At 45.0% G+C, this 16,445-nt stretch overlaps 2 protein-coding genes across 2 annotated transcripts in view; both read left to right on the top strand.

Moving 5' to 3' along the window:
- The window catches only part of cdk18 (cyclin dependent kinase 18), a 13,296-nt gene extending 3,570 nt beyond the window's left edge, over positions 1-9,726 (top strand). Inside the window, exons 2-15 of the mRNA XM_062461885.1 lie at positions 1,260-1,399; positions 2,143-2,274; positions 2,378-2,434; positions 3,300-3,414; positions 3,778-3,872; positions 5,262-5,324; positions 5,482-5,605; positions 5,717-5,837; positions 6,560-6,657; positions 6,806-6,911; positions 7,026-7,068; positions 7,166-7,256; positions 7,368-7,445; positions 7,777-9,726. Coding sequence (XP_062317869.1) covers positions 1,260-1,399; positions 2,143-2,274; positions 2,378-2,434; positions 3,300-3,414; positions 3,778-3,872; positions 5,262-5,324; positions 5,482-5,605; positions 5,717-5,837; positions 6,560-6,657; positions 6,806-6,911; positions 7,026-7,068; positions 7,166-7,256; positions 7,368-7,445; positions 7,777-7,811 — 1,298 coding nt within the window. The 3' untranslated portion in view covers positions 7,812-9,726. The remainder of the gene's footprint in view (positions 1-1,259; positions 1,400-2,142; positions 2,275-2,377; positions 2,435-3,299; positions 3,415-3,777; positions 3,873-5,261; positions 5,325-5,481; positions 5,606-5,716; positions 5,838-6,559; positions 6,658-6,805; positions 6,912-7,025; positions 7,069-7,165; positions 7,257-7,367; positions 7,446-7,776) is intronic.
- Positions 9,727-10,114: 388 nt separating this feature from the next.
- Positions 10,115-15,955, top strand: mfsd4aa (major facilitator superfamily domain containing 4Aa). Its single transcript, XM_062472102.1, has 10 exons — positions 10,115-10,436; positions 11,539-11,737; positions 11,845-12,087; positions 13,729-13,870; positions 14,277-14,392; positions 14,482-14,655; positions 14,920-15,067; positions 15,164-15,234; positions 15,325-15,445; positions 15,546-15,955. Exons 1-10 carry the CDS (start codon positions 10,153-10,155, stop codon positions 15,590-15,592), a joined length of 1,545 nt encoding a protein of 514 aa, XP_062328086.1. The 5' UTR covers positions 10,115-10,152; the 3' UTR covers positions 15,593-15,955.
- The last annotated feature ends 490 nt before the right edge of the window (positions 15,956-16,445 follow it).

Here is a 16,445-nt window from a genome sequence, read left to right on the forward strand (position 1 = left end):
GCCTCTGTGTGCCTCTGTGTGACTGTGTGCCTCTGTGTGCCTCTGTGTGCCTCTGTGTGCCTCTGTGTGACTGTGTGCCTCTGTGTGCCTCTGTGTGCCTCTGTGTGACTGTGTGCCTCTGTGTGCCTCTGTGTGCCTCTGTGTGCCTCTGTGTGACTGTGTGCCTCTGTGTGCCTCTGTGTGCCTCTGTGTGACTGTGTGCCTCTGTGTGCCTCTGTGTGCCTCTGTGTGACTGTGTGCCTCTGTGTGCCTCTGTGTGCCTCTGTGTGCCTCTGTGTGCCTCTGTGTGCCTCCGTGTGACTGTGTGCCTCCGTGTGCCTCCGTGTGCCTGTGTGTGAATCGACTGCACTGACCCCAATTACTCAAAGACAGATCAAAGGTCTACTAACCCTATGATATTTAAATGAGACTATAGCTGATAATTTATTTCTGAATCTATCTAGCTATCTTTTTGTCTATCACTTAAAGACTTGCTCGATAGTCGTGCTCCTTAGAGAGAAAGTATTTGTCTTTCTGTGTAAATTGCACCTGCTGGTTGTTCCTGAATGTGTGTTTAGTAAAACCAAGGCTATTGAATTTCCTGTAATAATTGGAGAGAGAGAGAGAGAGAGAGAGAGAGAGAGAGAGAGAGAGAGAGAGAGAGACAGGGAGGAAGAGAGACACCTCAGTTAGCTCTAACCCTGTCTGTATTAACAATCAGCGTCCCCATGGAAACTAGGAGTTACAGAGCTCCATGCATTCAACATCAAACACCCAGAGAAGGAATGGGCCGCGCACACACACACATACAACACACTCACGAATAAAGCAGGAGGTTGTCGGTGGAACAGAGACACGTGTCCACTTGAAACCCACAATCAAATACAAAGCCAGGGAGACAAATAGCCCTCCTTCATTGAGATAAGGGATGAGACCCAAGTTGAAACATGTTCAGCGTGTTCAAAGACCTCAGCCACGCACACAATCGCACACGCACAAACACACTTAATTATAATTAAGTTCTCTGTACTCCATGCTAGCTGATAGCTTTTCATAACAGCAAACCTCAAACACTGCTGTGTTAAACACTCGAACAGCAAGAACCAGTCTCACCGTGATGAGGACATGCTGGAGAGAGGCTCTAAAGTCTCTCTCCAGCTCCTGCGTGTGGGCTTTATGTCATTTATCTTTCCTTGAGAATTGAGGAGTGTGTGTATGTGTGCCTGCCTGCCTGCCTGGTATGTACTTGGATTCGAATGTGCTGTCCATCCCCTTTCCAGCTCTAGCCCCAGACAGCCTGGCACTGCCTTCTCTGTCCACCGATGCCAGCCCGGTGAGCTCTGAGCCAGACACCCCAGGAGCACAGTCCCCCTCCCAGTTTCACTACCGGAGCAAGGCCCACAGGCGCTTCTCCATGGAGGTAAGGCCATACACACAACTGTCTCTCCACCCACACATGATTCAACAATGGTTTTTCAGTTCTTATCTTTTCTCATGTGTCTACAGAAGGCTGAGGAAAGAAAAGTATCGCATTAAAAAAACATGCAGGTTTATTCCTGAACCCATTCAAAGAGAAGAGACACCATATTTCTTTTTTGACTTCTTTTGCTATGCTTCTTGACTTCTAGTCAGAGCCAAACACCTTCAGTGACAAGGCGGGAGAGTCATCCATCTGACTTTTCCCAAGAAGCCTTCCCGCTGAGACAGTTCGGAGTCACCTCCTCTCAGACGCCCGTACACACACACACACAACAACACGCACTCAAACTTAGTGGAAATTCACACACAGACTCACTGTCAGACAGCAAAGTACACCTATTACGCAGGGGAAGTGTGGACAAGTCAAGTCACTCAGGGAAAAAAGGGACCTTGTCATCAAACACTGATATCTGTATTACATATGTCCAAATAAAGGACAGGCTGGTAAACATTGCCCAGATTCATACACATGGCATAATAAGGTGTATGGAAGCACAGCTGTACGTACACCACCAGGGCTGGTAGTGTATTCCAGGTTATGTGTACAAATGAATGCCTGTTTACCTTTTAAACCTGAGTGCTATTGTTTCATGTTGACTGTGTGTGTGTGTGTGTGCGTGTGTGTGCGTGTGTGTGCGTGTGTGTGCGTGTGCGTGCGCGTGCGTGTGTGTGTGCGTGTGGTAGGACGTCAGCAAGCGCATGTCTTTGCCCATGGACATCCGTCTGCCTCCAGAGTTCCTCAAGAAGCTCCAGATGGAGAGTGAGAACTCGGCCGACAGCAAGCCCCTCACTCGCATGTCCAGAAGAGCCTCGCTGGTATGTACCTGCACGTCAACACACTCTGGTATCAATAAAGTTCATTGAAAGGCTCAGACGTGGTGCTGACCGGGCCACTCTGTGTATGTGTCTCCTCCTGCAGTCAGACATTGGTTTTGGCAAACTGGAGACCTATGTGAAGCTGGGAAAACTAGGCGAGGTGAGAAGATGTCACCACAACTTGTCTGCACCACTCAACACTTCCACAGAGCGTGTTTCAAACACACCAGGCCTTCACAACAGTAGTGTGTGTTTGTGTGTGTTTGTAAAGTAGCCCCTTCCAATGTTAGATAAGAAGGTAATGTGTGTTCAGGGCTACGGTTGCCCTCTGTGCTAGCCTGGTAGCAGAGAGCAGTGTGCATGGTATTATTATGTTGCCGTCTACAATCAGCATCTACAGCAGAGAACATATCCAGGCGTTTTCTAGTCCTGCGGCCGTGCATTAACGCTGGACTGATCAGAGTAGTGTCAACAGGTCCAGACCTTCTCTCACACTGAATCCTCAGAGTTCTCAAGAGCCTGCAGCATGACTGGCCTGGTGAAGGTCATGTGATAGAGATAGCAGGTTTGTCACTCAGTCCCATGGCTCTGCAGTACAAGGTATACCACTGCTAGCATGGGGGAGGGGGTTATGTAAGCTTGATGTTGATGGTAACAAGGTCAATGGCAGGCCAACTGAACAGTATTCCTTTCTATGTGCCAGCATAATAATAACACTTCAAAATATCATTTTGTAAAGGAAGGATAAGCAGAGAGCAGGATGAGCAGAGACTAAATCGTGATTGTCTGCTGATGGGATGTGTCCTTTTATTCTAATCTAAAACTGATTCAGTATAATCTTGCTCTGTCGTATGATGGTGTCAGAGTGTCCGTACTTTCCTTATTTGGGGAGATAGACCACTTGAGTCAATGTACTGTACTTCCTGTGCTCAGTTGACCAAAGACTGTTTGGTGGTGGTTTGTTGTATGTATGATATGTGTATGTGTGTGTGTATGTGTGTGTGTGTGTGTGTGTGTTTCTTTAGGGGACGTACGCCACAGTGTTTAAAGGGCGTAGCAAACTGACAGAGAACCTGGTGGCGCTGAAGGAGATCAGACTGGAGCACGAGGAGGGAGCGCCCTGCACAGCTATCAGAGAAGGTAACACACACACACACACACATTTACATTTACATTTATTCATTTAGCAGACGCTTTTATCCAAAGCGACTTCCAAGAGAGAGCTTTACAAAGTGCATAGGTCACTGATCATAACAACAAGATAGCCACAAGATAGCCACACACCCACACACGGCCCTTAAAAGCCTTAACATTTACTCTCTCACACCTTCAACCACAACACAAACATCTACACTACCCGGGGATAGTTATTTTCTGAGCCATGAAGGGCTTTTCAACCGTCAGGAATGTAGCAACATTGCCCTCCAGTGGACATCCAATGTCCCTACCGCTCTTATTGAGTTTGGTGCTGTTGGACTAACTGCTGTGTGTCTGCCCCCTCAGTTTCCCTACTGAAGAACCTGAAACATGCAAACATCGTTACCTTGCATGATATTATACACACAGACCGCTCCCTCACACTGGTGTTTGAGTACCTGGTAAGCACACACACACACAAACACACACACAAATCCTGTCTTATACAGTTTTTTTTATTCGCTTTGGTACTTTTTTCACAAGTAAGGTGTACATTTTCAAAACTCTTAGTACAAAAATCCAAACTGATCACACTTGTAACGCAGCTAGTCATTCTTTCAAAACCTAATGGAATGCTTTCAGTCAGTTGCACATGTTTCCAGTCCACATAATCATTGTTTCAAACACAAGATTATTGTAATATGTAATGGGAACATTTGGTTTAATCACCGAAACACAACAGTATGATCTTTTTCAGTTTAGTACTTTTAACAATCAGTTCATCCAACAGCAAACAATGCAAGATACATGTTTCAAAACGGCCTTAGAAGTGCTGAAATTAATATGTTCCAGTACTATGTAAAAGACAGATTACACAGTTTCACATTAGGCAATACACTTACATTACTCACATTTACATAATAAATAATAATTTCCAAAATATCCATCCTATGTGTAATCAAGTGAAGGATCAATGAAGACATCGTCTACATTACGTAGTTTTCACTATCTTTCAGATATAATTGTAACATAGGTATACTTTCTATTATGTAACTAAATGAGAACAAAACATAACATTTAGAGGCCCCATGCCCACCTCTCTGACCTCTCTGTTGGTGCCCATGTCCACCCCTCTGACCTCTCTGTTGGTGACCTCTCTGTTTGACCTCTCTCATGCCCACCTCTCTGACGGAACCCTTGTCCACAAGCTCTTCCTATTCCTTGCTGTCTATCCTGCTATGTTGAAAGAAATTGCCAGTGTTTACGCCCCCACTTTTACGTATATCTAATGACCAATTGTGGTTACCCCAATCTGAAATCAAGTAGCAATAACGAGTATTCATCATGTGTGGTTAATTTATATGTTCGTACAAAAACACATTTTATTTCTGTAGTTTTCAAAATCAATATACTGTTTATTGCTGAAATGAAAATATATAGGTTTACCAAACGGTTCAGTGATTAACCATTAAGATCAGTTGGATTAAGTGTTGGTCAAATGTATTTACGCAAATTAGATGAGAAGCATATCAAAAGTATTGTGAGAATTGCATTGTGAAAGACAATTACTTCATATGAAAGATATTTCTTTGATGACACACTGATTAGGTGTGGTGAAAAAGTGATTGTGTAATTTTGTGCATCGTACTTTGTCAATTGAACATGTGATTACATGTTTGAAAAAACAGACTTTTTGATGATCTGCTTTGAGTTTTGTACTAACAGTTGTGAGGTTTTACCACATACTTGTGAGAATAGTACCAAAGCGAATAAAAAAAACTGTAAGAAGCATATTTGATGGCATCATGAGATCGCCATTTCTGATGACCTCTTGTCTGTGTGTGTTCCAGGACAGTGATTTAAAACAGTACCTGGACAACTGTGGGAACCTCATGAGCATGTACAACGTCAAGGTGACCAAGACCCAAGGGATTGTCGGCATCATCCTTTTCATCATCAATTTCATTTTCGTTTAATAGTATAACTTTTTATAATATTAATATCTAAAACTCCCCCCTACCTCGACCCCTTCTCCCTCCCTAACTCCATTGGTTCACTCTCTCTCTCCAGATCTTCATGTTCCAGCTGATGAGAGGTCTGTCCTACTGTCACAAGAGGAAGATCCTCCACAGAGACCTCAAACCTCAGAACCTGCTCATCAATGAGAAGGGGGAGCTCAAACTGGCTGACTTTGGTAAGACACGCACAGGGGTCAGGGGTCTGTGTTAACATGACAAGGCAAAAGCATTGCTTGACCTCAGTTCAGATAAGCAAGTGCCTTGTGACTCTGCGCTTGACTGGTCAGGTCTGGCGCGCGCCAAGTCTGTCCCCACCAAGACCTACTCCAACGAGGTGGTGACATTGTGGTACCGCCCTCCAGATGTGCTGCTGGGCTCCACAGAGTACTCCACACCCTTAGACATGTGGTGAGTAGAACAGCACCAGTCGTCCTCAACACTCCAGGGCAGCCCTTCTGTCAGAAATGACTACCAAGCCTAAACAGCATGTCATCATCCAGTTTGCCCTTTCACAGTTCTATCTGGTATCTTTTCTTCATGGTCATTTCCAAGGGGAGGAGACTCTTTGAGGAGTATGTATGGTCTGTCTAAGAGGCAAATCCTGCAACACAATAGCAGCCCTTCATACATACTGATTCTAAATGCATTCTTTATACATCAAGCTGTAGGCTGTTGTGTGAAAAGGGCTCCATAAATAACAAAATACATCAGGGTTCTCACATCACAGACACTGTCCTGCTTGTGACCACCGCAACATCTTTTTGATGTATATATGTGTGTGTGTGTGTGTTTGTGTGTGTGTGTGTGTGTGTGTGTGTGTGTGTGTGTGTGTGTGTGTGTGTGTGTGTGTGTGGGTGTGTGTGTGTGTGTGTGTGCATGCGTGCAAAAACTACAAACATTTATCACTTCTATCAAACTGGCCAGAACCTTCTAACCATCCCTAATCAATCTCATGAGCTCTCAGCTAATATGCTTACTATCACAGTCCCAAACAAACACAGAAAACGTATATTACATTAAACAGCCAGCTACTCTGAGTCTGTCAGAAGTAAGAAGGAGGAACTGTCTGACTCTCCGTCTGTGATATGGTCATTCTGATGTCAGCATGTCTTTCCTGTCTGTCTTACCAGGGGCGTGGGCTGCATCATGTTTGAGATGGCCACGGGCCGGCCCATGTTCCCTGGAGCCACCGTGAAGGAGGAGCTCCATCTGATCTTCAGACTCATGGGTAACAGATCAGCCTCCGCAAAGCTCCTCCCACCACAACCTGGACCAGATACAGCCCTGCCTCCATCTAATACTGACACTGCCTACTGCCCTCCGCTCCCTCTCTTCTGCTCCCTCGCTCTGTCTCTCTCCCTCCTTCCCTTCCTCAGGTACCCCCACAGAGGAGACCTGGCCGGGCATCTCCAACAATGAAGAATTTGCATCCTACCTCTTCCCCCAGTACAAATCCCAACCGCTCATTAACCAGGTGCCCAGGTAGACAACCATAGCAAGACTACAAGACCTGACCCCATTCCAACCGCTCACCATCACCCATCACATGGTAACGTAGGACCACAACTTGACCATCTATGTTTTTGTCTTTACTAGGCTGGATGCAGAGGGGATAGACCTGCTGTCTGCTCTGCTCATGGTAAGAGATGTGCGTCTGCAGCATTGCTTTCCTTGTGTATTCTTGCAGAGGTCTGTTTCCAGCTGCTGGACCACAGTATTCTCCTGTGTTGTTGCAGTATGACACAAGGACCAGAGTCTCGGCTGAAGGTTCTCTGAGGTACCCCTACTTCCTGGCTCTGGGAGAGAGCATCCACAGCCTGGCAGACAGTAAGACACACACACACAGAAGCACACACACACAGAAGCACACACACACAGAAGCACAGTACACACAGCCATTCCTCACACCGTGATGTCTTTGTGTTTCTCCACGCCCAGCTTCTTCAGTGTTCTCCCTCAGAGAGGTACAGCTGCAGAAGGATCCAGGCCACCGGAGCTCAGTGTTCCAGCCTCCAGGTACTACTGACTGACTGACTGACTGACTGACTGGCTGATTGAAAACACTTTATTGTCTTGACCTTTGGTTCAAAGGTTGCGAGTATTTTAGTAAACACTATACCTCTCATGCAGTCACACCTTCTTATGCATCAACGTCCCCATAGTAATAGATTTGAAGCAAACGCGTAGCATTCCATTACACTGCACACAGCAGCACGCAGTAATCCAGTCTTATTGACAATACCAGGTGACCCTAAGCAAGCATCCACATAGCATCCCCCTACTGTACATACACCAAGAGATATGAACAGGATTCCTCATGTTGTGTTCTTTTTCCTCCTGATCCCAGGTCGGGGGAAGAACAGAAGACAGAGCATCTTCTAGAGCAGCGGACAGAGGAGAGACAGCGAGCAGCCGCTCTGAAAACAGAGAAGAAATCATCTGTGGAGATCTTCTCCCACCTGTAAAACACACACAGACACAAACAATCCAATTCACCTTGTTTTTGTCATGTCAATGAAGCATGGACATAGTTAAGGATTTCTATATATGAACTTGCACTGCGCCTCAATCCCCCCCTCTCCCTTGAGCTGAGTTGAGGTGAGCCTTTTAGTATAGTCACAAACACTGGATTATTTAGATGTTACATTAAAACACACTGAATAGCCTGGTACTACAGTCCCACACACTGAGTATGCACTGCGGCCATACGGTACCTATAGTCAAGACACTGGACCCTACCAACCTCAGAAGCATTGGTTGTGTGCATGAGTACATTTTAAAGCAGCTAGATTTGTATATGATAACGCACACATCCACATACATACACACACATGACCATGCATACACACACACACACACATCCAGACACATGCCCGCAAAATTCCTCAACTATTGCCACAAAACAACAATATTGCTACTATTTAAATACACGTCCACCTTCTTAACTGTACAAGACCAAATACCACAATATGTGGGGTAAATATAAATTCAGATGGTAAATAAATGTCTACAATCACCCAATGATTTAACTCCTTGTGGATTGTCATGACAGTATTACAGTACATTAGTAAATTTCACTCTTTTGAAGTTGCCTTAGTAAAATGTGCATGACATTTCACGTGTTGAGAATATGATATAGACATCTAGAGTAGCCTTTGTGTTGGAGGATATTTTCTTTGTTTTTGTAAAAACACACTATCAAGTGTCCGTATTTTAAGTCTCTCCTATTTGCACAAACCAGAAGTTTCCTCTGAAGAAAGTTCCTTTCCCTCCTCCTCCATCACCAGGCAGGCCAAGTCCAAACACAAACTGTCGTCTCGTCCCCTAGTTCTTTCCCCTCTTATCCTGCAGTTCTGAAGACAGTATCAGGAGGCTTGGGATGTTGTGACCAGGCCCAGATTCATCCTCCTCCTATCTTATGCTCCTTTCCTCACAGTCCCCAGAGCACTACTGAGCACCATGAGTAGCACGCAGACAGGGGTACAAGATGTGGTTGGCTGGGGTTGTGAGGTGGACTTCAGGTGTGGTGGAAGTTAGCATTGGACGACCTGGATAATATTCTGTGGAGAGACACAGAACCTTGAGACCCTACCCTGAGATAGAGTCTGGCTCTCAGTAGTCTGCTGTGGCATTCTCCCCTTCTCTCCTTCACCTAAATGAAGGGTAGTACCGTAGCAGGAGTCTGACTGCAGAGCTTTGAGTCAACCTATGCGTTTCCAGATCAATCCAGATAACCAGAGAAGAGAAGCACCCTGAGGCTTGGTGTAGCAATACTCTAAAACAGCTTCCATACCTTGACTATAGTCTTGGGCCCAGCTAACAGAGTGAAAGATCTGATAGTTGAAAGCAGAGTGATGTATGCCTAGGAAGGACCTTGTGGGAGAGATGTAATTGTGTTACACTTTAAATTGTCCCCTCTTTATCTTAACACCCCTGGGGCTGAAGTATTACTGTATGTGTTTAGTTGTGGTAAATGAAGCTATTTTAAATACTGTAATTTGAAATAATATATATGTATTTTAACAGATGTGTCCATCTTTCTCAGTGAATTTTATGCCAGACAGACGAAACAAGATATGACTGTATTAAATAATTGTAGATTATATCTAAATGTTTTATAAAAGATATAAAGTATATTTAGATTTTGTATGAAATGTGATATTCAATATTTTGTGTGATTTGTCTACGCTGTTATTAAAACAAGAGATTGAATGTATTGTGACTGCCAATAAGCCAAAAGTGATCGAATAATGAATAACTAATGAATAAATCAATAAACGATTCTGAAGCACACACAGTCCGATAACTTATTAAAAAAATATTCTACCTACCAATATTCAACATGATAAAACTTTATTTCAATAGTTTATTTTAATAGTTTCATAGTTTACAGAACAACAGTAGGCTACTTTTTGGGGATCAGTCTATGTTTAGAATGTATATGCAAAACAAATGGCGGTAGGCTTCTTGGCGATATTTACCACAACACAAATGCCTGTCTCAGCTTGAGGTTAGCAGAATTTAATTGACAGAATTGTCTTTGGTCAAGCAAATTAAGCAGACAAAGTCAGCCAAACAACTTGTTATCTACATTTCGGCATGCAAATTTGCAGTGAGGTCGTCACAAAGGTAGTTTTACCTGCGAACTTTTAGCGTGAGACGGAGAAGGCAGCCTATCAGTATGAAGTTAATATCTTAGTAGGCGGTGTTACTTGTGAATTCCATGTTTGTTAATTTTCTGTTGTTCATATGTGGCGGTCAATGTAATGTTATGATGATGATTTTTGAAGAGCGGATCTGGGTATTGTTCAAGCACAAATGGCAGCAAACGTTGACATACTGGAGTGTGTTCTTTAGTTTCGGGTTGTGCATTGCATTTCTGGGACCAACTATCCTGGATCTGAGGTGTCAAACGCAGTCCACTCTTCAGCAGATCACCTGGGTCTTCTTCTCCCAGCAGTTCTTACTCCTAATTGGCAGCTGCCTTGGAGGACTTCTCAAGAGAACGTAAGTGAACACGTCGTTATCATATTTGCTGCGTGTGTAACACATGTGGGCACTATAAGCCTCTGCATCATGTCAATGTTTTTGCACATGTTGACTATCCAAGTACGATTCTACACAAAAAAACATATGGTACAACTGGGTTAATTAACTGGGTTGTTTCCAACATCACGAAATGAAATGATAGCAAAGATGATCTCAGGCAGGAAAGTTATATTAATTAACCCTGTAAGACCAATTGTTGTAAAATTACAATGTCACTTTTAGCTCTTTAATTGTTTTTGTTTTTTTGAAAGACCACATTTATCCAATAACATTGCAAGGCAAGACAATAGGATCCATTGGCTATGTAAATGTGGTCATTCAAAAAAATATTATTTGCAAATGTGTTTTTTGGAGAGCTAAAAGTGATTTTGTCATTTTAAACCGGGTCTGACAGGGTTAACACACACACAAATACAAGTATACAATCAGGATTCGCCAACAGGGCTTGCCCTTGCTCTGACTTAATTCTTGTCCTTTTATGACCTCAACAAACACTCACCCAAATCCACACACACACAAACCTTGTTGAGTACCTGGCAAGTGACTGGCAAAAGACCCTAGTGATGATAACCCATCACTAAAACACATAAACCAAGGAGCTAGTTCAAATATAACTGAGGCGGAGATGCATTGCCTTCTTTGTCTGGGTATTTGGGTAGGATTCTAAAAACTAAGTCTGAAGACACAATGCGTCCATAGTGAACATGATGACATAATTAGTTGAGGGGCCAGAAGCCTGGGCTCAGAGAGGAGGGAAAAGCTGGTGAAACTGAAGATAAGGAGCCTGTTGGTTCCGATAACACCACTGTGTCAATAAATGCTGTGCTTCGTCAAGGTGACCTCACGGTTATCCTCGTGTGAACACCCACTTTATTACAGCCTCCATAGATACTGCCGTCTACCACCTGCCTTCTGTTGGTGTGAATAACAACTGTCTCCATCGCCTGCTTTTCTCTCTCTCTCTCTCTCTCTCTCTCTCTCTCTCTCTCTCTCTCTCTCTCTCTCTCTCTCTCTCTCTCTCTCTCTCTCTCTCTCTCTCTTTCTCTTTATCTATCTTTAGGCTGCTCTTCTCCCTCACGGCTCTCTCTCTTTCCACTCTCCTCATTTCCTTGGTGTTCGCATTCATTCCCCTCTGTAACAATGTGGTCATGCTGGCCGTCGCCATGGCAATCGCTGGCACGGCAATGGGGGTGATTGACACCATCGCAAACCTCCGGCTGGTGAAGCTCTATCAGAAGGATTCGGCTGTATTCCTACAGGTTAGAGGGAGGGAGCAAGGGAGGGAAAGAGGGAAGCATGTTTGTTCAAACACAACTGAATCTGAACACCCATGCCCATTTTGGTACCTCCATACCACTTCACCCAGGTCTTGCATTTCTTCATTGGAATGGGAGCATTGGTCAGCCCCCTGGTTGCAGATCCATTCCTGGCAGATGATAATTGTGTCAAGAATGGGACAGAAAACTCCTCCTCCAACCTCCATCACCTCCGTAGCTCCCTGGCCGGGAAGGGGACCGTTCTGCACAATGTGTCCCACTACAACCTGCACACACAGGGCACGGTCACCACCAACATCTCCTACGCTTTCTGGATTATGGCTCTTATAAATGTGAGTGTGTTTTTGTAGGATGAGAATGAAGATAGCTAGATCCTATTTTAGACCTATGGGTATTTGTTCTGTTATCCTTAATTGATTGAGTTTAAGATGGGCCAATCCAAGGACCACTAATTAAGGGGTCAATTTATCCAGAAAGTTCTTTCATATACAGTATGTTTGGTTTGGTATATGGGTTCTGTATTGTAAAGAGGCAGGAGTGTTTGGGGGTACTTCAAGTCTGGATTGAGAGAAGATAAGAAAAAAAAGGAAAACTATATGTCTGTCTGAGAATTTCTTTGGAAAGCTTTAAAATGGAAACATGTTCCCTTGCTTGTGAGGCAGGGATTAAAGAGACACACTATCCCAAGGTGTCTTGACAGATTTATGGTTGCTGTGCCTGACATTAACCAGACTGTCAACTGGGCATCGATTTTTAGGGTCTTGGCTTAGTGTTGTTTTGACACAATGTAACTATACAATGCTCTGAGTGGGAGCACTCGCAGCCCAGCTGTATTTTACATGCCGATTATGTCTCAGGAGAGTGGCTGGCTCATTTGACTAACATGACATTTAGTTGAAAGAGCAGGCTGCTTTGAATAGACAATGTTTTTCCCCCCCAGAATGTCAGTGTCCCAATTCAACTGTCCAAGCTTACCTTTCATATTCAGTGCTCTCCTGGAAATGGTCTTACTTTACCTTTGCATCACTCCCTGTGTTGTTTCCCTAGCTACCTGTGTCTGTAGCAGTGTGTGTGTTTTATCCCTAGCTGCCTGTAGCAGTGTGTGTGTTGTCTCCCTAGCTACCTGTGCCTGTAGCAGTGTGTGTGTTGTGTCCCTAGCTACCTGTGCCTGTAGCAGTGTGTGTGTTGTCTCCCTAGCTACCTGTGCCTGTAGCCATGTGTGTGTTGTCTCCCTAGCTACCTGTGCCTGTAGCAGTGTGTGTGTTGTGTCCCTAGCTACCTGTGCCTGTAGCAGTGTGTGTGTTGTCTCCCTAGCTACCTGTGCATGTAGCAGTGTGTGTGTTGTGTCCCTAGCTACCTGTGCCTGTAGCAGTGTGTGTGTTGTCTCCCTAGCTACCTGTGCCTGTAGCCATGTGTGTGTTGTCTCCCTAGCTACCTGTGCCTGTAGCAGTGTGTGTGTTGTGTCCCTAGCTACCTGTGCCTGTAGCAGTGTGTGTGTTGTCTCCCTAGCTACCTGTGCCTGTAGCCATGTGTGTGTTGTCTCCCTAGCTACCTGTGCCTGTAGCAGTGTGTGTGTTGTCTCCCTAGCTACCTGTGCCTGTAGCAGTGTGTGTGTTGTCTCCCTAGCTACCTGTGCCTGTAGCAGTGTGTGTGTTGTCTCCCTAGCTACCTGTGCCCGTAGCAGTGTGTGTGTTGTCTCCCTAGCTACCCGTGCCTGTAGCAGTGTGTGTGTTGTCTCCCTAGCTACCCGTACCTGTAGCAGTGTGTGTGTTGTCTGTCTACCCGTACCTGTAGGAGAGTGTGTGTTGTCTCCCTAGCTACCCGTACCTGTAGCAGTGTGATTGTTGTCTCCCTAGCTACCCGTACCTGTAGCCGTGTGATTGTTGTCTCCCTAGCTACCCGTACCTGTAGCCGTGTGATTGTTGTCTCCCTAGCTACCCGTACCTGTAGCAGTGTGATTGTTGTCTCCCTAGCTACCCGTACCTGTAGCCGTGTGTGTGTTGATGTACCGTGAGCGGATGTTGCCCTGCTTCAGCTACAGCCCTCGGCTGCTGGAGCCAGACCCCCGGGCCAGTAAGACCCCCACAGAGTCGATCCCCGCAGACACGGATCAGGGTGAGAACATGGACCACACTCCTCCACACAGGGTAGAAAACCCTTACATATCCTCAGTTCCGTCCTCCATCCAGTTTTGGGGTTATGTGCACACACTATGTTTTCCATTCCATATGCATAAACATAGTTAGAGTTTTATTAATCAGGCTTTTTTACATCTTGAGTTGATGAAAATAAACAATGCTCTAATAACATGCTAAATCAAGGTACAACCTGAATTTCTGTATCACACCAAAATGCTAAAAACAAAAAGGCATTAAATAGTTATAAGTTTACAAACTAGATGAATAGGTTATTTTTGCGATAGAGGCTTGAACAGCGCAGGCAGTGAATTTCAATGCTACAAAATTCCAGTGAGATGGGGCTGAAACTTGAAATACGTTTTAATGTTTCCAAATCTTTTCAGACCACAGGGACATGTTTAACTGCTGTAACCGTAGCAACCTGCAGGGTCATCCTCCTTCTTTCTTCATCCTCCATGGTTTGGGCGGAGCTGTCCTTTTCATCACAGATGGCATCATTGTGAGACAACCTCTCTCTCTCACACACACACACACACACACTACCACTAAGGGTTAACTAACCACTGACTAATTGTCTGTTCAACCCAGGGTTCCTATGCAGGTTTTGTCTACACATATGCAGTGTCCTCTCCCCTGTCTATGCACCATAAGACTGCAGGCTGTCTCCCCAGCGTGTTCTGGGCCTCCATCACTGCTGGCAGACTGGCGGCCATATACCTGTCCTACAGATACACTGCTGTGAAGCTGCTGTCTGTCAGTCTGGTAAGATCACACATGGTTGTGGATAGACTTGTATTGCCGTGTCACATGGGTGCACAGAAACAGGGAAGCAGATGATGAGTGGGAGAAAAACGTCCGTTTTGCTTTACCAGATGGCATTTGGCTGGGTCACACGCAAGCGCAATGTGACAAATCAGCAGAGCGGAACTATGGTGCATGTGTGGTGCATCTATGGTGGATAGGATGTGGTGGATCTGTGGTGTGATGGACTGAATGTTTGCTGTCTTCTCCCTGTTCCTTCCCCAGGGAGGGGTGGTCATTGTGGAGTGCATGCTGCTGATGCTTCACTCCAGCACTGTGTTCCTCTTCCTGGGGACATGTTTGCTGGGCTTGTGTATCAGCACTGTGTTCCCGTGTATGCTCGCGCTCACAGAAGACATACTGGACTATAAAGGTCAGACACACACATGCAGAGGTGCAAAAGTGTTCAAGTAGAAACACCGTACACACACACACGTCTTAAAAACTGGGCTCCTCTGTCAATCCTCAGGTTGTGCCACCACAGTCCTGGTGACCAGTGCTAGCACAGGAGAGATGGTGCTGCAGGTGCTAGTGGGATCGGTAAGAGGCTGGTCTGTGTGTGTGAGACGCGCGTGTGGTCCCTGTAGGGGAAAAAACGGCGAGACATGTGATCTCTGCCTCCGCCTCCAGGTGATCAACAGCCAAGGCAGCTACAGCTTCCCACTGTCTGGTATGATCGCAGCCTTCATCGGGTTCTCTTTCTTCCTCCTCTTCCTCTACTGCCGACATGTGTACAGGAACTACCACACAGGTATACACACACACTAAAACACACGCACAAACATCGGAAGTAATTAGACAGCTAATATACTGCTGTCCTTTCATGTCCCTCTAAAACCTCCCCATGACAGAAGAGCATAAATCGACACGTGAGGCAGTGACGCAGGGGTCGAGTTGAAGACAGAGACCACAAACAGTTCAGCTAACAGTCACAAGGAACAAGCCCGTAAGCCATGGGGATCCAGTTCCCCTGTGAAGGACCCACTATGCTGGGGTCCAAGAGGGAGAAGTATTAGTAGGGACTAGGACACTGCTGGAGAGCCTGGTGGACAGCCCCATCCTGTAGTACAAGCCTTTGATCAAAAACAGCCTCACCTGGGTCTGTCTGCACACTCATTATTGGAGTGTAGGGGAACCAGGTGTAAAAACTCCACCATATGAACTTATTAACAAAGTGTAGTAAATGTTGAACGTGTGTAGCTGTAACTGTCTACTCTAGTGGCATTCATAAAGCTTGTCTGAAAGCTTGGCCTATGGCTGTCATCGCTGCCTGTGTGTGCATACTTTTGTGTCTGGATTTATTTTGTTAAACAATCATCTCATTCCAGGGTTCCTGCAGGTTTCAGTAATTCAAATGCATGACCCTTGTAAGATATTTTATATCTTAGGGTCGTGGCCATGGCCAACACAGCATTTTACCCGTGCATCGCAACTTTACAACTGGCTCTGGACCCAATCGTCACTCCTAATGCCTAAACCTCACAACCATTCAGAGGCAGAGTGGGGAGAGGTTTACAGACCCATCTTAGAATCAGAATCTGAATTCGGTTTATTCGCCATGTATGTTATACAAACACGGAATTTACTGTGGCAGGGAGGTGCAAAACACTAAACATATACAGATCTTAAATTAAGTAAAAGTACAAAGGTTTAACTATTTCTAAGAACTAAACAATCTAAGAATACAAAAATTTAAATATAAAATAAAATATATATAAAAATAAGAATAATGAGCAGCGTGAATGGTCAAC

Source organism: Osmerus eperlanus, chromosome 1 (genome assembly GCF_963692335.1).
Source record: "Osmerus eperlanus chromosome 1, fOsmEpe2.1, whole genome shotgun sequence".
NCBI lineage: Eukaryota > Metazoa > Chordata > Actinopteri > Osmeriformes > Osmeridae > Osmerus > Osmerus eperlanus.

Excerpts from the sequence above, each read along its gene's own strand:
- mfsd4aa (XM_062472102.1), top strand. The coding sequence starts at position 10,153 with ATGTTTGTTAATTTTCTGTTGTTCATATGTGGCGGTCAATGTAATGTT. Across the intron at positions 11,738-11,844 it reads ATTCGGCTGTATTCCTACAG|GTCTTGCATTTCTTCATTGG; the intron begins GTTAGAGGGAGG and ends CACTTCACCCAG. Across the intron at positions 14,656-14,919 it reads AGCTGCTGTCTGTCAGTCTG|GGAGGGGTGGTCATTGTGGA; the intron begins GTAAGATCACAC and ends TTCCTTCCCCAG.